Below are 24806 nucleotides of genomic sequence, written 5' to 3'. Positions count from 1 at the left end.
ACATACTGAGAAAGCTGCATTTCAGGAGCCATTTATAAGCCATCTCTTTCCCCACTTCCTTTAGTGAATGAGAATGGCTATCTTCAAAATAAAATACAGAAGTTAAAAAATTGTACTTAAGAAATCCAGCTCATCTCATCCATTAAAATATGGTTTTAATTTTTATTGCCATCTTTAATTTCTAAAGAAATAGCATTTTATATAGCCTTTAAGATCCTCTGAATTTTATTTGATAATTAAAATTATGAAATTTAGTAGCATCATCTTTCTCTCTCACCCATGGTTTCAATAAATAAACCTTGATCCCAATGAAATCATGCAGGAGTTGCACAAATTCATTTTATTATTTTTAGGCAAACTCAGCATGAGTTTGAAGATGCCTCCTATGATGTAAGATGTAGAATCTTAAAATTCAGGGGCTATCACAAATAGGCAGCAGAACTAGAGTAGTTTTCATAGGTAATATTTCATCAGTGCGACACCTGTCAGCCTAGGTAACATTTAGAGACCATCAAAGCTAGGGAAAATCAAATTCTGAAGCCTGAGTCAGAATTTAATCAGGTAAGATTACTGCCCCAATTACAAAAGGTTGGGAGAATTAAAAGAAAATAGATGTGGATTAAGTTCACTTGATTGAATTATTTTAGGGATTAAACTGAAACACTGCCCTGCGATACACATATCCATAGATGTGTATTCCTAGTTAGCAGAACAGCTGCTGAGTAAACCCTGCAGAAGTGATGATTTTTTTTCCTGCTCTGATAAGCTTTGAATAAGGGAGAAAAAGTCAAGAATTCCCAAGGATGTGGGAGGCTGTAGGGCAGGGGTGTCAAACTCAATTTCATTGAGGGCCGCATCAGCATTGCAGTTACCCTCAGGGGGCTGGGTGGGTGTGGCCAGGGTGGGCGTGGCCTACTGGGTGGGCGTGGCTAGAGTGCATATGGCCTACTGGGTGGGCGTGGCCAGCTCTACATCGTTCGCATCAAGGGTGCCTATGGGGGCCTGGGTAGGAGTGGGACAGATCTGAGGGTCTCTGGCAGAAGGAGGGTCTCTGGGCCAGAGCCAAGGCAGTGGGGGCCGTTCCCTCACTGTTTCCAGGATGGCTTCGTGGGCCACATGAAACCACTTCGCGGGCCGGATCCGGCCCCCGGGCCTTGTGTTTGACATGTCTGCTGTAGGGAAAAGTATGCCTATGCAAGCTATAGGGAAGAGTATGCTCATGCAAGCAGATGTTTTGGGTTTAAGGAATCAGAGCCCGGTACCTCTTAGATGCCCATTTTAGGGGCTACATTTTATTTTATTTTTTAAATTTTTTTCCACTTAAACTCTTTTCAGTTTTCAACATTTGTGCTGGGGGATGCGATGGGCCCTAGAGCCACGTAAAGGGATCTTGGAGGCAACAGTTGCTCATCCCTGCATTGGTCTCAGCCCATTCACAGACATCATTAGAAAAAGCCAACACAACACTTGAGACTAAAGAAACACAAATACACTAATGATGTTATCTAGTTTGGGTAATGAAACGTCTGCGACAAAATAACGTTTGCACCAAGGACCCCTCAATAAAGAAACACTGCTCTGAGAGCAAATGGGCAATCTCGGGCTATTATTTTAGCTTGTTCACTGTTTTATATAATAACTGGTACCTATGTCATTTTATAATGGTTTGCCATTTAAGCATACTGTTAATTTGTTATTTATCTACTAACGGCATCCATGAATGGAAGCAGTCATAATCTCAGTTCCATGGTGTTGATTTTGTAAGGAACCTTAAGTTTTAAAATGGCATACGCACTTCAAGGAATCAGTGTGTGGGGGGGGGGGTTTCCCCCCTCCATCTGTTAAACCTGTCTGATAGGAGAAAAAAATAACTTAAAATTTTTATACTGGAAAACACTGCGATAAACCTAGCAAGCAGCAAAATAATGTATGAGTGAGTTTCATGATGTATATTTGAAGACTTTAGCTGGTATTTTACATCATCTAATCTCATTTTTTTTGAATGTATACAGTGGACTATGAGTCATAATTTACTTATTTATAAACATACTGTTTTGGATTCTCAGCTAATTCTTCACAAATGTCCTGCACAAATATCTTGATGAGTAGGCAGCTGCTTCTGTAACTTTTGTCATTTGGTCGAATTTCACTGGCAAAAGAACCACCGGTCCACTGGTTGGAGAGAAAAGAAATAAGGGAAAGAATTTAAAAAAATATGTCAGCATAATCTGTTTCAAGCTATTGTAACAGGCTTCACAGAAGTAAATTATTCAGAGGCAATTTCTCTGAAAAATGAAGAAGCAGGGAATACCTGAGCAAAAATACTTTTATTGAATACACTTGGTTTATTGAAGTGGGCATGACTTCTGGCTGAACAGCCTTTGCCAGCACATGATCTGGACATCTGACAATCTGCATATCAGAAAGTCCATTCCTTTGACAACGTATGGGGAAACTCTTTCCATGCATATTGAGAACATGATGGGGAAGCTTCTTTGAGAGAAGTGATCACAAACAGAGATGGTAAATATACTGGCTGAGCTTCTGTGAGGTTTATGGGGATTTAGAGGCGGGAGGTTTGATAACTACAGTTTTCTAAATCAGTTTTCTAAATCAACCCATTGTACCACTTTTAGGATATGGCAACATCCGAGTACCACCAGTTGCCTAGCAAGGTGTCAAAAACTTGATCCCCCCCCCCCAAAAAGGAAAAAAGTGATGAAGTACAGGTAGTCCTCGACTTACAACAGTTCGCTTAGTGACTGTTCGAAGTTACAATGGCACTGAAAAATTGCCCCCCAAGCCACAGCCGAGCAAGACATCTGCCTGCCCGCCCGGCAGCGCTCTTCCTCCTGTCCGAGGTTTTCATTGTTGAGCATTTCTGTTGAGGGTTGGCAGCAGGGGTGGGGTAGGGGGGTGTTTGGTTTTTATTCCCCCCCCATCTGCTAGGTGGTTGCAGTAGGTTTTGGTCACTTCACATGACCCTGGGACACTGTGACCGTCACAAATATGAATCAGTTGCCAAGCATCTGAATGTAAATAACAAGTCCCTGGAGATACTGCAACATTCCAGCTGATCGGTGCTTCTTCTGGGCACTGAGTTCCAGCTGAAGCCTGGCGCTGAGCCTGGCGCTTCCACTGAGCCCTGACAGCCCTGCAGCTCCAGCCGTCTCTCGCTCAGGCTTGTGTGGTGCTGCCACTGGTTCAGCTCATTCCCCTCCCCTGGTACCACTTTTCTAGGATGGTCACGTACCACCTGCCAGGTGCCAATGTACCACAGGTGGTACCTGTACCACTGGTTGAAAAGCCCTGTTCTAAATGCTTAATATTATAGCACTATAAAGTAACAGAATCTATATTCAGCTTTAAATGTAAAGTTTCCAGAACAGCAATCATGCTAAATTGCTGCAGTACAATCCAAGTTACATATAGGATAAATCAGATTCTAAATCTTATAAACTTATGCTCTTAAATGTTTTATTAGCTTTAAAATACCATAATAATACTTTCTTAACAGAAAACAAGATGTCTTACTAGACATCAATACCATTACTGCAACCTAAATTGTGTTCTACCTACTGTTTGGCATAGCTATAGAACTAATGGATAAATGTCTTACTCTGCCTTACATTTAGCCAGGTTTAATATCCCAATCAAATGTCTGGCTGTTTCTGGCCTTAAATCTGTCTTGCAAAACACAGCAAATTATAAGGTACACATTTACTCTGCATATTTAGGTTAATATGATAAAATGGTCAAGCTTGTCATTCCCCAACACAAAAATACATTTATTCATATTTCATTCCAAATTAAGATAATTTACCTTCAGCTGGTAATGGATTACAGGTCCCACAAGGAGGTAGCTGAAACATATTTTATTCAGAATTATTACTTAATTCAGAACTGCCTATAAATCGTAGCAATTCTTTTATAATAAATATTTTAAATATCACATTTTGATAGTTTTGGAATCATCTTTATTGACTATGCTAGCTGGAAGAGGCTGGCTGTGGAGAATGAAAGTGTCTCTAAAACTTAACTTTTATGTCTGAAAAACTGGGTCTTGTTTATTAGGCTGTGATTTTTCTTCTGCCTGTGTTTCCAATGTTAGGGAGAAAAAGGAATCTTGGGATTGTTGCAAACCAATTCTAAGTGAAATCAATTAGACATTATTTTGCATTTTTTCTAACACAGTTCTTACATTTTTTTTTGAAACAGATGTACAAGATGAACAGAAGAAAATCTTAGCATAGTCAGCCTGTAGAAAATATCAGAAAAACAACTAAATTGTAAACCACCCTAGAGTCACTTGATTGAGCTGGACAGGTATAGAAACTGAATGAATAAATAAAATAATAATTTAAATTTACTTAAAAGGAGTTTTGGGAAAAATTAAAACTCACAGCAAAGATAAAGCATGCTTTCTCCTGTTGTGTCAGTCCTCGCTTTAATAAATGCCCTGTTTGGCAAACATCTTAAATTATGACTACACTGAAAAATAACTCTATGACTGGTCCTTGCACTTATAACTGTGATAGTGACAATTCTGGCACTTTGCCACTGGTAAATATTTACAAGTGGCACAAAGTCCATGGCCAAGTGATCACTGTTTATGCATGCTTTATAGTCTGACAAGCAGTCAAAGGAGAAGCTGGCAGTAAAATTGCAAGTTGCGGTCATGTGACGTCTCACTTAAGGACAGTGAGTTGACTTGCTTAATGACCAAATGGGAACTGATGTCATGTATCCATCACAATTACGTGATCTTTCGCATGGCAATGGAGACACTAGTTCCAATTGTGGTAATTAAGAACAATCTGTAAAGTGGAGTTAGCAAGATACACATTCGATTCTCGGGGCTAAATTTCGCAACCGATAGCATAGGGGTAGAAAATCAGGCTATCGATGTTGATTAATCACTAAAAGAATAGCTGATCTTCAGCATCAGAAATGGCCTTGTGATTGCTACTGTGAGAAGTGGGAGGAGCACTACTGACTTCAGGCCTGGCTTGTGGGCGTTCTCCAGCCATCCTGAAGTCTCTGGGAGCAGAATGTTGTTGTAACTAGACCTTGAATCTGATCTGGGAATTTTCCTTTCTGAGTTTGCCCAGAATGCACACAGCTTTTCCCAGTAAATGTCCCAAGATGTGAAGGGAACAAATGTTGATCAGAACTGCTTACCGCTGACACAGTGGCTGCTGCGGCATTTTGACTACAACGGAAAGGACTATCCGTCAAAGTTGTATTTGTGCTGGAAAAGACAGGAAAAAATAGACAGGTTTTTCTCCAATGCATTTAAGTAATATGAATATCTTGAAATATACCTTTAGAATGAGACATATTTAGGGATAAAGTAGGATATAAATTCCATAAAAAATATTAAAGCATTAATTTTACAAACAGGTTAAGACTCATTTGATTCATCTTTGCAAGGCGCTCCTGAAAGAAACAGTAAAACAACTTACCAAGCAATCTCTCCTCCATTTGTTTTTTTAATTATCAGAGCCCTCCAGTAGTTATGAGTGCTTTTGATGGTATCAATTGCAAAGTCCTAGGATTTAAAATGGGAAACAAATTCAGTCTCTTCTCAGCAGCCTGATATATAATATGCCGTGATTACCACAACATACATAACTACATACATGCACAATCATAGATTTTATTTATCGTATCGTTACACTGCACCATACTACATTTAACAGTGTAGTGAAGCATCGCTGGCTAGTTAATTTGAAAAGAAAAAGAAGTCTTTTTGTTTTCCTTGTGTAGTCATCACATCTTCTGTAGTTAAGAACAATTTCTGAATGCAGTTCTGAACAAAAAAAGCCGCAGACATACTTTGGTACACTTCTGGCATTGTTTGCAAGAAAAGCGTAAGCCGTTTCCAACAGTGGCCAGTAGTAGACAAAATATATACATACCCTATCTTTAAATTCTCCATTGAACGCAAACTGGTTTTCTGGCTTCCCATCAGGTACTTTGTATCGTCTAAACCAGTCTACAGTTGCTTCCAGGTATCCAGGTTTAATTCTTCTGACATCACCAATATCTTAAATTTTTAAAAGGCATATATATTCAGAATCTGCTACGTTTTGTTTTGAGTGTCCCAATATATTTTACTCTTAGATTTCCCTGGGGAAACGTCTCGCGGAAGAAATGTGACCATTCCCGTAAAAATCAGCCTATATTCCATCAAGAATTCTACTGTACATCGATGGCATTAATTAGGGATTATTTCAAATGTAAGAGTAGGAAGCCAAAGGGAAATCAGATCAATATAGTACTCAGAAATGAAGTTCAACTTTGCATGATAGCTATTTATATGCAGGTACAGGTAGTCCTCAATGTACAGGCACAGTTGAGCCCAAAATTGATGTGAGAAATTTGTCAAATGAGTTTTGCCCCATTTTACGACTTTTCTTGCCACGCTTGTTAAGTGAATCACGGCAGTTGTTAAATTAGTAACATGGTTGTTAAGTGAATCTGGTTTCCCCATTGACTTGGCTTGTTAGACGGTTGCAAAAGGGGATCCCATGAGCCCGGGACACTGTAACCGTCATAAATGTGAGTCAGTTGTCAAGCATCCAAATGTAAATCACATTTTTCAGCGCCGCTGTAACTTTGAATGGTCACTAAGTGAACTGTTGTTAAGTCAAGGACTACCTGTACTCTTTCACAATGGAATGGCATAAAGAGTAGAACACCAGCCTTACTTTGTACCAGTTACCCACTTTCCACATGTGGAATTTCAAAGCTGGAAAAGATAAGGCATAAATGTGTCTGCATTCTCACTTCAAAGCTACTTACTATTCATATTAGCAGCTTCAGGGTCATTAACGTTGATCGCAATGATCTTCCAATCGGTTTCACCCTCATCAATCAATGCCAGCGTGCCCAAAACTTTCACTTGAATTATTTCGCCTCTTTTGCACACCTGTTTGAATAAATTTACTTATTAGGTATGAATCACACAACTGGTCCTACTAAGCCAGAACAGGTGAAGTAACAATATTTCCTCTTCTGCTTAACTGCTCGGCAACCTGAACTTCGTGGAAAAAATTCCAGTGTTCAGCAGCCTATTCAGAGGCTGATTTTGGACAACAATTTCCGTAGACAAGCTTTTCTCAGGTGAAGAGGAAAGGTCTTACTTGATTATTTTCAACTAGGATTTCTAATTTTCATTGCATACTACGTTCTTCCAAGAAATGCCTTCACGGTAGTATCTTCAAACCGATACGATACTGTATAAGCACTGGGCATCTACCAGATTTGCTTTCCACGTAGTATTTAAATATTTAGGCTATGCATAGAAATGGGCATATGTTTGCATTCCATGACATTTTAGCTCTAATGCTGTAGCTGCACCAAAATATATAATGCTGTATTGAAAGATTAGTACTTTCCCCATCTGGTAGGCTCTCTGTTAACTTCTTAAAATGCAATAATTTGGGCAATGGAGCAATTTGTAACTGCTTGTTTGTGAGCCAAAAATCCAGTTTGGGATTGCAGCTGCCAAGACACTGCATTAAAATGACACAATCTCGGGATTTATCAATAATTTGGTGTTCTCCTTTTGTTTTGTGGGAAAGTAATGACATTATTCGAGAAAAGGGGTACAAATTGGGTCAAGCAGTTTAAGAATCACTGAACTAATGGCCCACAGGATGGATAAGCCCTTACTGTTTCAAAGAGTATTCTTGCCATTTTGAAATATAATCCCTCTCCCCCAGCAGAATTTATGAAATGATAAAAATTGCCTTGAGCTAATATGCTCCTCATCATAAACTTTACAGTTCTTTAAACATTTTCTGTACAGGGACTCCTCAAGTTATGCTGGCAATCAGGATTGGAATTTTCATTGTTAAGCAATGTAGTCGTAAAGCACAATGTTATGTGACCGCAAAGCTTAAAAGCTAAAGGTAAAGGTTCCCCCGCACATGCGTGCTAGTCATTTCCAACTCTAGGGGCCGGTGCTCATCTCTGTTTCAAAGTCGAAGAACCAGTGCTTGTCTGAAGACATCTCCGTGGTCATGTGGCCGGCATGACTAGACGCCAAAGGCGCACGGAACGCTGTTACCTTCCCACCGTAGTGGTCCCTATTTTTCTACTTGCATTTTTACGTGCTCTCGAACTGCTAGGTTGGCAGAAACTGGGACGAGTAACAGGCGCTCACTCTGTTACGCGGCACTCGGGATTCGACCCGCCAAACTGCCAACCTTCTGATCGACAAGCTCAGCGTCCTAACCCACTGAGCCACCATGTCCCTTTTTGACCACAAAGCTTAGCATCCCCTGTTGCCCTCAATAAGTGAGGATCCAAGGATTGTGAGCTGTTAAGGGAGCACGCCTGCAACTTTTTGCTGGCTTCCAACAATCAAAATCAGTGGGGAAGCTGGCAGGAAGTTGGAAGTTCCAGGTGGTTCATAGGCAGACTAGCTGGCAGGCAAATGGCTACTGCTAGGTGGAAGAAAGCAAGGGGATACGGGCTTGGGGTGCTGGCTACCGGTGGGTGGGGAGAGTGTATGAGTGGCTGGAGAGGCTCAAGGCTGTGGGAAATGTGTGGATGGATGAGATTTACCTGAGCAACTTGCAGCTTTCCCCCGCTGCCTTTCCCACTGACTTTGCTTGTGGGAAACTGGCAAGGAAGGTCGTAAGTTATGATCATGTAATCACGGGGTGCTGCAGTCATTGTAAGTCTGAGCCGGTTGCCGAGAGCCCAGATCGTGATCGCGTGACCACAGAGATGCTCGGACAGCTGGAACGTCAAGGATCAGTTGTAACCATCACTTGTTCAGTGCCAACATAACTTTGAATGGTTGCTGAACAAGTGGTTGTTAATCAGGAATTCTACACATAAAGATCAGTCACTTTTCCATATATTTATAGTGACAGCTAGAGAAACAGCCCGATTGCAAATATCTTCACAGTAACATATTGGCAATATTTCAAAGATGGTTAGCAAACTCCAAATTTCCACCTGAAAAGTATTTTGTTACCTTGTCTCCAATTTCACAAACGTCGATTGGATCATTGTCTCCGCAACAGTTGGTATTTTCATCTTTATGCATTGGATCTTCCCACGTCTACAAAATAAATACCGTTTCCTTTAACTACTTGCTACGCAACCTTCCTTTCATCTCAGCACAGGGCTGATCAATTAAAATTGAAAACTGTACAATGTTAAAATATTTTTGCACTTTAGATATTCTATAAAGGAACTGAAAACTGTTCTTTCTCCACTGATAAACAGAATTGTGTAGCCAATAGTTGTGATGTCTTTGGCTAGAAGAACAAGAAAACAAGGAATTTGTAATCTTTCAAAGACATAATGTATTCCCCCCCATCACACAAGGGACTTAAGACCCTGATTCAAAGTTCTGATGCCACCCCTCCACAGTCACACCACCACATTTTGAGCACTCAGCAAGTGGCCTGCATTTACGACCATTTGCAGTGCCTTGTGATCGTATGACTGCGATCTATGACCGTTTTGCCAGAAACTGGTATTTGCATCGGTTTCCGACAAAAACAGGTGCATAGTGAACAAGTTCGATTTATGACCACCGCATTTGCTTCATAAAACAGGAAGTAAAAATGGGTCCAGTCATGTGGTAACCCGTTTTATGACCATCATGACTTACGACTTTTATTGTCAGGCTCAATTATGGTCGTAAGACAAGGACTACTTGTCAATATTTTGAGAAACTCATGCTTTTAGGAATGTACAAAAGGATGCATTTTCTCGCTAGGACAGTGCAAGCATTGTTTATGAACATACAAAATGCAAAACAATTCAATACAGAATCCAATGCACTACACAATCTGAGCGCCGTAGTTCCAGATATATCCCTTATGGGGAAATACATTAGCAACGTAATGTAGCTTTCCTTTCTTCGCATCTTGTTTAATTGGATTCAATACAGAATCCAAAGGACTTCGCATGAAATCTGAGCTACTTCAACGTAAAGAGGTTGTCTCGCATCCAAGGTGATTGCAGGGGCAACGCTTGCTAACAGGAAATTATAGTTCAGGACTGCTTTAATAGAAATTGACCTAACTCCCTTCCAGCTGAGAAACAGTGTTGTGAAAATCTAGCAGACAGAGCTCTGGAACGCTTTGTATTTCATATAAGAACACATGCTAGTCCATCCAGAGCATCAGGGATACCAGCTTGGGGAATAAAAGGGATATCAGAATAAATCCTTAATGAGATAATACAAAGCAAGTTATGGGCCGCTTTCTATTGAAAAGTGAACTTATTATCAAGACAGCTTTGAAACCTAAGAAAGAGGTTAACAATAAAACATCACAAAGCCAACAAGTCCAAAGGAAAAGGGAAGGGTCATTATCTTTTTCCCATAAGTAACAGAAGAACAGGAAGATCAGTCAGAAGGAAATTGACAGAAAAAAACAATAATAAAAGCACTCCATTTTAATGTAGCTCAGGTTTGGATACAATGGAAACAAAATCTATCCACAGTATTACTCTGTGCCCCCATAAGATTGTGCTTAAAATACCTAAAATATGCATGTGTAAAATCCTGACGTTCTGCTCCGATGGACACCCATTTCTCTCTACCAGTCTGTGAAATGGGTTTATTATTATTAAAATTTTAATAATAATAAATCCATTAAATGAATTGGATTAAAGCACATTAAATACACTTTAATCCAATTCATTTAATGGATTTATTTATTATTAAAATACAACAACCATGCTATAGGAATAAATGTTAAGAATTTGATACAGTTTCCATGGACAAATTTAAAAGACAGCATTGATTGAATAAATATTAAATTAAAATTGATTTGTGGAGCATTCCTATTATTACTATCTATTCATTCAATCTATGCTGGCTTTATGAGAGCTCTCTGTAGTTTTAAGGCTTCTTATGCTTTAATAAAGCTGTTCTTTCTGTTCTAACACAGGCAGCTTGCTTGTTTACAGCCTAAGATGTTTACTTCTTCCTCCAGAGAGTTTGCCCACAGTTGTCTATGCAGTGGCATAAAGTTCCCCTTCATTAGTGTTGTTTGTTATTGAAATTCATAAAAAAGATAGAGTATAATATTAGAGTACCTGTGGAATAGCGCCATAGTTCCAGATATATCCCTTGTGGGGAAATACATTAGCAACGTAGCGTAGCTTTCCTTTCTTCACATCTTGTTTAATTGGATTTAGAGGATCCTTAGTTGCAATCTAAAACAGAATTTACTTAGTTTAGTACTCAAATTTTTAAAAATCCTTTAAGAAAAAATGTAACTTTCTTTGCAGATGTTTTACTTAATATTTTGAATATTTCTTAATATTTCTAGCAAGATAAATAGCCAGAATGATAGGAACCATAAATACACACAAAAACAGTGTGTGTGTGTCTCAATGGAAAAAGTTCCATGTATGTACACATAGGACTTTGGCTTTAAAAAACTTGCTAGTCCAAACTTGGCCCTTTTGTGACTTGTGGACTTCAACTCCCAGAATTCCTCAGCCAGCATGCTGAGTTGAAATCCACGTCATAAAATGGCCAAGTTTGAAGACCCCTGTACTAGATTATATATTATTAATAGCAGGGAAATTGAAATTTAATATACTTAGTCCTCGACTTCGACCAACTGAGCCCAAAATTTCTGTTGCTAAGCAAGATAGTTGTTAAGTGAGTTTTGCCCCATTTCACGACATTTCTTACCACAGTGAAACACTGCCGCTGTTAAGTTAGTAAAGTGGTTGTTAAATGAATCTGGCTTCCCCATTGACATTGCTTGTCAGAAGATTGTAAAAGGGGATCACATGACCCCGGGACACTGCAACCGTCATAAATATGAGTCAGTTGCCAAGCATCTCAATTTTGATCATGTGACCATGGCGACGATACAATGGTCATAAGTCTGAAATGTGGTCGTAAGTACTTTTTTCAATGCCACTGTAACTTTGAATGGTCACTAAACGAACTATTATAAGTTGAGGACTACCTATAAACTAGTTTTTGATGAAGTAATTAATGAAGCCATCAATTATTGTGCTCTAGTTGTATTACCTCCATCTTTGCATTGGTCCATCGAGGTATTTCCACAACCATGTTGAAGACATGCTGAAAAGAACATAAATTCAGCAAAGTACATAGAAAATATAACACAGAGAAATGTGCAATCAGTCATCCTTCCTGAATTGTCACCCAGCAACTATCATCCCATGGAACTCCCTGAAACGTTTCCATTCCCATGAATTTTATAACTATGCATGTTTTTTTCCTTCCTGCCCACAAATTTTATCCAGAGTAAACTTTTGCCCAAATGTAAACTGGCCCTATTATAACTTTCAATTGGGAGGAGATGTTCATTTTTCCTTACCTAGCATGAGAAGAAACCCTTGACTTTTAAGAAAAAGAAGCTGTAGGAGAAATTTTCTCTTGGGTTTTGCTTTATTAATTGAGGGAGATGGCTCTCTGTATATTCAGACACAAAACTTTGACACCACAGCACTGGGGACAGCCCCCAAATCTTCCCATTTGGTGGCTATGCACATCTGGACCCAGTTCCTACTTAACAGTTTATTCCTGGATCATTCACTGCTCATTAAAAGGATTAAGCAGTCCTGAAGCCTAATCCTGGTTTTCCATAAGCTTCAGGACAAGAGGGCAGATTAGATTACAGCTTAGGCTAATTTTTCTCCTTCAAAGATTAAGTTATTTAAAAGACCTTTTAACTGTCTATGTCTGTCCACTTATGCTGTTAAGCAACTATTTGACAGAAATGCTTCAAGAAACCATTGAGAAGAATCATCATCAAATTCTGCAAGTCAGGAAAGATAAGTAATTTTAGCAAAATTTCAGAAGAAACAAAAGGTACCGAACATTTGTTAGATAAAATTTCAGATCATTTTTTTACATGGTTCAAACTGAAGCAATATGTATTTGGAATATAATGATGGAAACAATCCAGGTAGGAATAAATTTAAAATGTCTCCAATACCAGAGTGAATTACAATTCTATTAAGTTTATAAAGACAACACGAATATTGGAAAGTGCTAGAGATTATAATGTATATAATGTATGCTTTTGTTCTAGGTAGAATTTTGAATTCTGCTTCCTATTTCAGCATTTCACCTAACTAAATTCCTGGGTGTGCAGCTAACGGGTAGGCTGGCTTGGTCGCTCAACAGTGAGAAAAGCTCATCTTCCTTCCCCTGTTCTGACCACTTTCTACAGGGGGACGATCGAGAGCATCCTGTCATACAGAATCACAGTCTGGTTTGGAAGCATCCCTGCTTCAGACAGGAAGGCGGTGCAGAGAGTGGTGAGGATGGCCGAAAAGATCATTGGCAGTTCCCTCCCTTCCATCCAGGACATGGCACATAAGCGTTGCTTGAGCAGGGTCCGAAAGATTGTCTAGGACACGACACATCCTCTTTGCAACCGATTTTCCTTGTTACCTTCTGGAAGGAGGGGGCTTCATGGTATCGGCAGCAGAACATCCAGATTCAACCATAGCTTCATTCCATACAGCATTAACCTTGTGAACTCTCAAGCTTCCTCCTTCCGTTATATATTCAAGATGGACAGTATTTAATATTTTACTGTTATGTATATGTAGGGGTGTGGGTCTATACATACGTGGTTTATAGTGTGTTTTAGGTGTGTGTCGTGTATATGTTTCACTTTTGAGAGCGGGCAACTAAATTTCATTTTTGATGTGTGCCATTGTGCCCAGAGGGAAAAAAATGACAATAAAGATTATCTATCTCTGACATGCAATCAAAATGTTACTACAAAGCTATTATAAGCTGTATTGGGGTTATGACCTTGCAATTCTAACTTGAAAGCTGGCTATTCTTCTTTATCCTCAGAACTCATCTTTAAGCCGCTGTCAGTGCGTGCAGATTTTCAGTCTTCCGAACACTTGCATTCTTTTCTCACATCTTTTTCCCTATTTATTTTATAAATTAAAATGGCTGCTGACAAAAGAATGCGGCAGGAAGTACAATTGAGGCATTTACATTTTTTGAAGTATAAACAAATATCTCAACTGTATTGATGCCTAACCTGGAGGCCATGTGTCCATAAGAACATTTCTGTTCTGTCTGAAGCCCAAATATTACATTTAACTTGACACTTTCACTGAACCACTAAAACATAATGTCTCAGGCTTATTTGCCGAGTTCCTAGACCAGCTAGAATAAAAGCTATGTAAAATTCCAAGGAAGTATAAATCAGGCCTGTAGCTAATCTAGATGTCTGGCACGGCGGTGTTTTGAGCCAGCCAGGGACACCATTTAATCATGTTAGATAATGAAAGAAATTAAGGGATTCCTCCCAACCAAAGCTCTCCTAGCTACAAGCTTGAGACCAGTCCATTCCAAACTAAATATTCTTAGTCCAGGGGTAGGCAACCTTGGCTCTTTTATGACTCATGGACTTCAACTCCCAGAATTCCTGAGCCAGCATGGCTCAGCTTGGAAACCTCTCCCTTTTCCCTCAGCATGGCTGGCTCAGGAATTCTGGGAGTTGAAGTCCACGAGTCATAAAAGAGCCAAGGTTGCCAACCCCTGTCTTAGTCTGATGGATAAAGACATTATATTCAAACACTATTCTGTTTCGTAAGCAAGTACAATAATTTCCCAGTTCAGTTGTGTTAAAAAAGCACAATATATGGCAAACCAGACACAGAAAAGATGAAAATTGAGTTCTATATGATGCGGTTTAGATATTATTACATCTGAAGCAGCTAATTTTACACAAGTTCTTAAACTATGAATGCGAATCCATAGTTTAAGAACAGATGGCTCCAACCTTATTAGCCTTTCCTTGAGGATCTGACTGGCCTTCTCAGATGGGAAGATTAGACAAGCTCTGCGGCTGATATGTTTTTTCCCTCCAGGAAAAGGAGTTATAAGAGTTGACGACTTGATGGCATATATTCAATTAATCAGTGTTATTATTTACCCTGGGTACCACAGTTACATGTTGTGGGATTTTGAATGTGTGTTTTCAATCCTTCTACACCCACCCAGACATCCACATAAATAAAATAAACTGGTTATTAGGATGAGAAAACTCCAAATAAATAGTAGGGAAAAGCCTCTTATATACCAACAATTTCTCAAAATGTGAAAGCCAAATTCCCAACACTAATTTTGGAAATCAAATCAGCTTTAAAAAAATGAGCAACGAAGTTTTCATTTTCTCTGTATTATGCAATAGAAATTGGTCTAAAAGCAAGGAAACACTCCCTTTAGTCTATATTTCATTGAGTGTGGGAAGATAGAATTATTATATATTTTTTCTCCCTTGGAAGCAGTTTCTACAGTAAAACAAGCAAACTTCAGTCTATGACTAAAATAATTATTTATAACCAGCAGAATAAGTTAAATGAAGATTTCCTGCCGCAATTCTGCTTCAGAATTTCTTTTACTCTACACCAGAATTCCTTAATTCAGACTCCTCCTACTTAACCAATGAAGGTCAATAAAACTACAGGTAGTCTTTGATTTATGACAATTGACTCCAAAATTTCTGTTGCTAAGTGAGACACTTGTTAAGTGAGCTTTGTCCCATTTTAAGACTTTTCTTGTCACAGTTGTTAAGTGAATCTGGCTTTCCCATTGACTTTGCTTGTCAAAAAAAATAATACAAAAAGTGATCACATGACCCCAGGACACTGCAACTACCATAAATATAAACCAATTGTCCAGCATCCAAATTTTGATCATGTGACATGGGGATGCTGCAATGGTCGTGTGAAAAACGGTCATAGGTCACTTTTTTCAGCGATGTTGTAACTTTGAAAGGTCACTAAGTGAACTGTTGTAAGTAACGGTTGCCTTGTTATTAAAATACATACAATAGAATTTCTTTCCTTTAAAGGTAAAGGTAAAGGTTCCCCCGCACGTGTGTGCTAGTCGTTTCCGACTCTAGGGGCCGGTGCTCATCTCCGTTTCAAAGCCGAAGAGCCAGCGCTTGTCCGAGGACGTCTCCGTGGTCATGTGGCCGGCATGACTAGACACCAAAGGCGCACGGAACGCTGTTACCTTCCCACTGTAGTGGTCCCTATTTTTCTATTTGCATTTTGACGTGCTTTCGAACTGCTAGGTTGGCAGAAGCTGGGACGAGTAACAGGCGCTCACTCTGCTACGTGGCACTCGGGATTCGACCCGCCAAACTGCCGACCTTCTGATCGACAAGCTCAGCGTCCTAACCCACTGAGCCACCGCGTCCCTTTTCTCTCCTTTAAGATGAACTAATTACCTATCTAGCACTTAATCATGTAGATCAGAGGAACAGGTGAAAGGAGAAAAGGAACCATGTAAATTACCTTGTCAGCGTCTGCATATATTGGAATGTCATGGAAAGGAGAGATGCACTGTCCTTTATCATTTTCTGGAAATGAAAGAAGATGCCTATGATTTTTCTTAAATAAATTCAACACTAAGATAAAAGTACCTTAATGGGACATTTATGACAAGAGACCACTTCTGTTCTATCAGTAGGAGTAGGGTCACCCCCCCTCCCTTTGGTAATCTGCTCCTGATTGGTAAAATCTCATCTGGAGGATTCTGCACATTTGTAAAAAGAAGGCCAAAGAGGAGAGGATGGGAACGTTCCATTACAAACACAATGGATTTGAATTAATATGATGAGTGCCTCTAAGAAGACAAATTTATAGAGGCTTGACCGTCTCTGCAGTTAGTTTGCATTTCAATTAAGTCAAAACAAAAATCTTACAGAATTACCATCTGCTTCATCTCAAATTAGTCAATGTAAAAAGAGGAAAATGGCACCTGTGATCAAGTCTGTAACAATCCTTAAGAATGTCCTTAACACTTGACTTCCAGATGTTCTGCTCAGATGACTCCCAGTGATAATGTTGATTTAAATTCTCCTAACCAACACCGATAAACTGACCCTGTGGAATTTAATGCAACCCTGAAATGACACAGAACCTGGGAAAACTCTTTCTCTTTTGCCACTATTTTTTGGGGTAATTCAGTTCTTCTACTCCAAGAAGAGGAATAAATTACAAAATTCTAAAAAAAAAAATATGTACCAATTATGTGTAGACACAGACCAGCAAAAAGTAAACAAACTTGTGTCTCCTTTCAGCTAATCACTGTTCTGCCCACTCAACCAATTTCTGATTTTATGGAGAAGACAAAAGAATTATTGACACACTCATAGTTCTATTTAACCACAAATTACAACATGAGGTTTTCAGAAGTTAAATCATGAGTTTGTATCAACATGAAAGCCCCTGTTGTATTTACACTGACAGCAATAGCTGAGTTGGTAGAGAACACGTAGAAGCAAAAGACAAATGTGAGTTTCAAATTAGTCACGAAATGCTAAGTCTGGATAGAAAAATATATTAATCTAAATATAACCCATGCACTATATCTTAATGCAGTAATTATATAAAATAGCTAGCAACCTGGCAGAAGTCCTACAGAACATCATGATCAGCTGAGATTCAACAGCATTTCAATGATGTAATTTCAGTTTTTTTAAAAAAAATAATTTTAATATTAGGGATGGAAACAATCCACTTCTGGGGATCTCTCTCTCACACACACCTTTACCTTTAAAACCTACCTAAACACTTTGAAAAAAGCTGCACACCCTTCCTATATAGCAGGTGTGTCAAACTGCCGGCCCGCGGGTCGGACGCATCACGCAGAAGCCGCGCCCACCCCATTGCCAGCAATGGCAAAAGTCCCGATACATTGCGCGACGTCACGAATTTGACATGTCTGCTATATAGTATCACTAGGTACGTCTCTGAAGTCCTGAGACACTTCAAAAAGTGAAGAGACGGAATATCCTCTGATCCAATGGTGGTCACTCCATACAAAGGAAAAATATGTATGTTGCTTGCCATTTTTATCAACTTTAAAAATAGCTATGATGAAAGATACCACATCTTTACTCACATAGTACAAGTGGAAACCAAAAAACGTGCTACAAGTTCCTTTCCACGGGGGTCACATTGATTTAATTCAGCACAAGACCTTTTGGAAATTTCTTACCTTAGTATAAAGAACCAGACCTAGGCTTCATGCAAGAAATATATTTTTTACAAGACTACATTCCTGCCTGGTGCTGAGAACATAATACAGCTTTCAAACCATACCTTCATAAACCATTACATGCCCCCAGGTTACTATTAGATTTTTACCATGTGTGCGAGGTAAGGAAGAGGGAGATTAAGAGGGCATCACATGACCAGACTTGATTTGACCACCTTTTTGCTGCAATTGTTAACCAAAGCACCACAGTCATTAAATGAGACATCACATGACTGTGACTTGCAACCTTCCCTGCTGGGTTCCCCGTTGGCATTGCATGTCAGAAGCCAACTTCATGTGATGCTGGGGACACTTATAAGTCATTTAAGAAGTCTGGTACTCCTGTGTGATTTATTTTGCTTCTAAATTTCTAGCTGTTTGCCAAAAGTCAAAGTTCATTCAGAATAGCAATTCTGGGCCCTGTTACAGAGTCACCTATCATGCCACACCAATTGCTGCAGGTAACCTTTGGATAATCTCAACAGACATTTCCTGTATGGTGAACACGGAAATTCTTGGGGTGGATCACTGCCAAGACGAAAATTGCCTTAAAGGATTATAGAGAAGGCTGGTTTAATTTTACAGCCACCTTCACTACCCATATTAGCTAGTACAGTCAGACTTTAAACTCAACTTCTTTGTAGAATGGAAGAGGAAATGGATGAGGATAAAAATCACCTGCAGACTGGAAGGAAACTCAAGAACGCCTTAAAAAACTGAGAAATACTCAAGCCATTACACTACAGATACGTGGACCAACATATACTTTTTTCTCAAGCTGAGCAGTCTCTGGTGACTTCATAGATGCCCCCACATAGCTTCTTGGCAGTAATATAGCAGTATTTGGTTGGTGTCTTCTTCCAGGGTGCTTTTCTTAAACTTCCCCAAGTTTAGATTCCATTCACCAAATCTCTATTCCATTTTTTATGGCCCAAAATTATGCCCTTTCCAACTAAACCACAGGTGATTCATTTTATCATACCAGTCAAACAAAAGGGAGGGGGAATCTATCTGCCCTTAGCCCTACAGATGACATACGAATTACTCCACTATAATACTGTACAGTGCTAGTCAAGGAGAAAAGCCATAATTGAGCAACACAGTTTAGCAAGATTTTAAAAATCGCTTGAGGATGTAGGGATGTCAGTTATAGAAAAGTGTCACTCAGATCATTTATGGGCTATTTAAAATCTTGCTAAATCTTGTTGCTTAATCTTGGCTAAGTGCAAAGACCAAGCCTTTGCTCTTGGGATCAAATCTAAAGAGCATTACAATGGAATTTATTTATTTATTGGAGGGTAAATGTTTGTTCTCCAAGCTTGTGGATTTTTTTTTAGCTTGGAGAATGAACCTTTACCTTCATCCTATGCCCGAGCTACAGATATTCGCCACTATTACTTATATTTTTTGCACTGGAGGGTTAAAGTTTCTGGTTTGAAATAACCAGAAAGATGGAGTTGTTAGCTGTCAAACAAACAATAAACATTCTATTATTTGGACAACACCAATTTATAAACTAATCTAAAATACAGTTGCTGTATTAGACCATTTTCTATTTGTTGACCATTCACCTGAGAGACCTGTTTTGGAGCTCTTCATACCCCTACCCAATTTAATATTTGCAAACATAACCAATTTACTTAACCCAAGATTACAAGTACAGTTTACACAATCCAAAATCAATATTTCACAACAGATATCTCATGCAAGCATTAGACCAGTACTTCACTGAAGTGATTTCCCCTTTTCTATATCCAAAATTCCCTCCAGCGATTATGGGCAAAATATTTCTATAGTTCCCATCTCCTATTGCTGAGTGGTCAAGTTCAATGTCACTGCTGTAAATTTTTCAAAATAGCCAGATGCCTACCCTGTTTCAATTCTTTTTGCAAATTGAAAGCACTGCAGTACAAATATATTGTGTAATACCATCTTGGAATTTAAGCCCAACATAAAACAATTTACGTGAACAGCTAGCACAGCAGGTAGCTGCTTTTAAGCCAAACTTTGATCTCAAAAAAATTAATAATAATAACCAGGATCAGATTTGATTGAGAGATAATCAGGGTTGGGGGCTATACGGAACAGTAAACGGCAAACCAATTCTCTAGCGGTGAGGAAATAAAAAACCCACAAGTGGGGAGTGGAGCTCGTTTCAAAAGAGACTACTTTTTGACACAATTTATACAATCTCTTTCCATGGATAGTAAGAGGTCCCTGGGGAAAAAAACTGAATCCCAAGGGACAATTTTCAAATAGTCATTTAAGCTAAAAGAAAAAAGAAAAGGAAAGGAAAAACGGTAGCCTCAAGAAACTTAAAAGAACTGAAAGTAGCATTTGCAATTGCAACACATATACCAGCAACGACCTAAATCCAATCTCGTCCCTTCACTTTCTCCCCTGTTCTGTTCTGGTCCTAGAGAACACACATCGTTCCTTTTTTTCTTTCATCCACTGTTATCGACTTCTCTTTTTTTAAATAAACCGTACCAGCACGACAGGCAGGCGTAGTAGGCAAGACGACTTTCCACCCGGTCCCACCTCTGCTTTGGATAACATTAACAAAAGTGAAACGACAAGAATGGTCCTCGGAGGGAAAAGCTTGCTATCATCCTCCCCTTTCTGAAGGGAAGCAGCTGAATTGACGAGATAACTTAACGTCAGATAGCCCCCCAAAACCCGCCCAAGAGAGATGAACGCCTTTTTTATTTTAATTCCATTTAATTTAATTCCATTTAATTCCATCCCACCAGGCTCAAGGTTGACTCAGCCTTCCATCCTTCCGAGGTAGGTAAAATGAGGACCCAGATTGTTGGGGGCAATTAAGCTGACTTTGTAATAATGCCGCTTGGGGGTGTGTGAAAGCCCTAACAAGCAGGCATATAGAATGAAGGCTACTGCTAAGCTTGTAAGCCGCCCTGAGTCTTCGGAGAAGGGCAGGATATAAATGGATATAAATGGAATTAAAATAAAATAAATAAATAAATATCCCGCCCTTCTCCGAAGACTCAGGGCGGCTTACAAGCTTAGCAGTAGCCTTCATCCTATGTATATGCCTGCTTATTAGGGCTTTCACACACACACACACACACCCCAAGCGGCATTATTACCAAGTCAGCTTAATTGCCCCCAACAATCTGGGTCCTCATTTTACCTACCTGGGAAGGACACTCCCTACTTAAACTACAACTCGACCCGGCTCGCTTCCGAGGGTGACGACTATAGTTCGGGATGACCCAAAGCATCTTCAGCAGGCACATCCAGGTTTACTCAGCTTCTTGGAAACGCGCTCTTCCCGACCCCCGACCCGCCCAGGTTCGCAACCGGTTGCAACGGCGTCCCAGAGGAAAGTGAAACTTGACGATTTTCTCTCTCGCTCGAAGCCCGCTTCACGCCCTTATAAGCCGCAGGCGCCACGCAGACGGATCCCTAACACCGCCTTGTATCTCGCCCAGCATGCATTCATTGATCGTGTGGAGGAACGGCTGGCTCTGCAAGGGTCCCCAAGGCTGGCTGGTTCCCTACCCCAAAAGCCGCCCCCGCCCGGGGCAGGGAACGGCCCTCCCGCCCTCAAGGACTCACTGAAGAAGAGCCTGTAATCGTCGCTGTTGAGGGTACCCCGCTCCTCCACTCGGTAAGCAGCCATGGTGCTCGGGCGGACCGGCTCTCGAAGTGAGCCACGAGAGCAAGGCAAATGCACCGCGCAGCCGCCCAGGGCGGGCCCTAATTTGTCCGATTGGCTCCTCCTCCTCTCCCTTTTCGGCCCCGCCCCTCGCGGCACGGAGCTAGCACGCCGCCGGCGTGTTTCATCATCCAGGCGCCAGGCCGGTGCCCGAGTGCGCAGGCTCTCTTTTCTCAGCTGCTTTCCCCCGCCGCCTCCCGTTCGCCTGTAGAAGTACGAAAAGACAGACTCCCTCATCCTTCCCCCCCCCGTTCGCTTCCGAATTCCCTTTTATGGAAGGCTGAGATCACCCTTTGGTCCGATTTCCACACACCAGAGGTCTTCAAACTTGGCCCTTTTATGACTTGTGGACTTCAACTCCCAGAATTCCTCAGCTAGTGTGCCTGGCTGAGGAATTCTGGGAGTTGAAGTCCACAGGTCGTAAAAGGGCCAAGTTTGAAGACCCTTGCAACACACGGACGAAGATAAGGTAAAGGTTCCCCCGCACATGCGTGCTAGTCGTTTCCGACTCTAGGGACCCGTGCTCATCTCTTTTTCAAAGCCGAAGAGCCAGCGCTTGTCCGAGGACGTCTCCGTAGTCATGTGGCCGGCATGACTAGACGCCAAAGGCGCACGGAACGCTGTTACCTTCCCACTGTAATGGTCCCTATTTTTCTACTTGCATTTTTTACGTGCTTTCGAACTGCTAGGTTGGCAGAAGCTGGGACGAGTAACAGGCGCTCACTCTGTTACGCAGCACTCGGGATTCGACCCGTCAAACTGCCGACCTTCTGATCGACAAACTCAGCGTCCTAACCCACTGAGCCACCCCGTCCCTCACAGACAAAGAGGGGCAGGGCAATTACCATCCAGCATTGACTGGGTATTTTGTGATATATTTCAAAGAGATAGTTTACTCGTGAATCTTATTATTATATCTTTCCTTCCCCGCAACAAAATGTAGACTTAGTAAATCATCATGGACATAGTCCAGGGGTAGGCAACCTCGGCTCTTTTATGACTCACGGACTTCAGCATAGCTGACTCAGGAATTCTGGGAGTTGAAGTCCATGAGTCATAAATATGCTGACTCAGGAATTCTGGGAGTTGAAGTCCACAAGTCTTAAAGTTGCCAAGTTTGAAGACCCCTGGCCTAGTCAGATCACTGACTTATCTAATTCAGGGTTGTCTACCAACAGCTATGCCAGACCTCAGTGTTTTCCAGCCTATTTTGAGATGAATTGTTCGATTATGCATCTTCAAGTCAGTGTCAATTCTTAGCAACCATGCAGGTAGATTTTCTGCAGGATCATCTGTCCCCAAGTTGAATCTTTAGATCAGTGATGGCGAACCTTTTAGAGACCAAGTGCCCAAACTGCAACCCACGTATTTATCGCTGGGTGCCAGGTGGGCGTGGCCTACTGGGTGGGCGTGGCTGTGGTGCTCATGGCAGATTGGGTGGGTGTGGTGAAGGTGGGCGTGGTCACCTCAATGTTGCTCATGGGGAGGGACACCTGTGGGGGGTGGGCAGGGATGGAGAAGATCCAGGGGGTCTTTGGCAGGTGGGGCGGTAGGCAGGAGGCTTGTCCTGCGGGGTGAGGCGAGGCAGGGCGGGGGTGCCATTGCCATGGGGCAAGGCAAGGGCTGGGGCGGCTGCTGCCTGACACCATCAGCCCTTGCACACAGAAGCCAGCGAGCACATGGGGACCGATGGTGTCTGTCAGTAGCCACAGCCTGCCGGCCCCTTGACTGGCACACTCTGGGGCTCCACAGCCCATCACCAGCAGTTCAAAGAAGCCGCTTCTGAGCTGGATGGCCAACTGACAACTGAGGAGGTGATGCAGTGGGTCGTGCCTGGGAAAAGGAGAGCATGCGAGGCCAGGAAGGACGGGATGGGGGGGAGGGAAACCAGCCGTGCTGGGATGCATCCAGCCACGTAGGACCTCGGCAAGTTAGCAGGCGGCTGGTTGAAGAGGGACAGTTGCCATCTCCGAGGCATGGCGCGGGTGCCCACAGAGAGGGCTCTGAGTGCTGCCTCTGGCACCCGTGCCATAGGTTTGCCACCACTGCTTTAGATCTTCTTTCTTTACCAGAGCCTCATTTCATTCCCAGAATGAGAATAATTTCATGAACCAGGCCGGACAATTGCATAATATTCAGCTATCATTTAGAAGCACCCATAGTACTGTTGTTGTCATGGTACCTTTCAATTAGTGTTGACTCCTGGGCACTGCCTGGACTAATACCTGCCATTTTCTTGGCAAGGTTCCAGAGATGGCTTGCCGTTGCCTTCTTCCTAAGGCTGACAGAGAGTGAACGGCCCAAGGTGACCTAGCTGACTTTGTGCCTAGGGTGGCACTAGAACTCACAGTCTCCTGCTTTCTAGCCTGTTGCCTCAATCACCTGAGGTAATCTCAGAAAAAATAGTGGAATCATTGCGGTGCTGATTCTGAGCAACAACTAAACGATTTGTGCTTGTTTATGCGTATGATGCAAAGTTTATTATTTTCATTGAAGTAGCACAGCCAGTGGAATCCATTGGATGAGGTATTTGCATTATCAATGTATATTCACCACAACCTTCCTCCTCCAACTATACTTGATTTTCCTTTAAACAGAGGCAGGAAAGAAGAAAGATATTATGGTAGACTGAAACACATTAGAAGCATTCATCTGTCCCATATTATGCAACCAAAAGTGGGGATTTGAAGATGGGAACATCTCCCACACCTCACATCCTTTCCTTAGTATCAACAATGGTAAAGTATTTGATCTTCATAGTTTGCTTAAAGCATGTTTCTGAAACGGCTATGAGCATACAGTGGTATCTTGGTACTCAACTGCTTTGAAACTCATCAAATTTGGTACTCAGTGTATTTTGACGCAAAAAATTGTTTCCTGATACTCATCATTTGTTTGATACTCAACACACAAGCCAGAACTTGTTGGTGTTGGCTGCCTTGTGACACACTGTATTATTCCTTATGTGAAATATTTATTTGGTTCTCATCATTTTTGGTACTTATTATGCCTGTCAGAATCAATTAACTATGAGTACAGAGGTGCCACTGTATTCTGAAAATATCTCACATC

General features: G+C 41.1%; 1 protein-coding gene across 1 annotated transcript; it reads right to left on the bottom strand.

Moving 5' to 3' along the window:
* Positions 1-1099: 1099 nt before the first annotated feature.
* PPA1 (inorganic pyrophosphatase 1) lies at positions 1100-21737 on the bottom strand. Its single transcript, XM_083364832.1, has 11 exons — positions 21635-21737; positions 16306-16370; positions 12032-12085; positions 11077-11196; positions 8996-9082; positions 6808-6934; positions 5922-6049; positions 5466-5551; positions 5182-5251; positions 3824-3863; positions 1100-2172 (listed from the first exon to the last, which is right to left on the bottom strand). The coding sequence occupies exons 1-11, from the start codon at positions 21696-21698 to the stop codon at positions 2147-2149; spliced, it is 867 nt and encodes a 288-aa protein (XP_083220958.1). The 5' UTR covers positions 21699-21737; the 3' UTR covers positions 1100-2146.
* Positions 21738-24806: the final 3069 nt, after the last annotated feature.

Source organism: Vipera ursinii (assembly GCF_947247035.1).
Source record: "Vipera ursinii genome assembly, chromosome: 5".
In the NCBI taxonomy this organism is placed as follows: domain Eukaryota; kingdom Metazoa; phylum Chordata; class Lepidosauria; order Squamata; family Viperidae; genus Vipera; species Vipera ursinii.
This window is presented reverse-complemented; position numbering and strand designations above follow the sequence as displayed.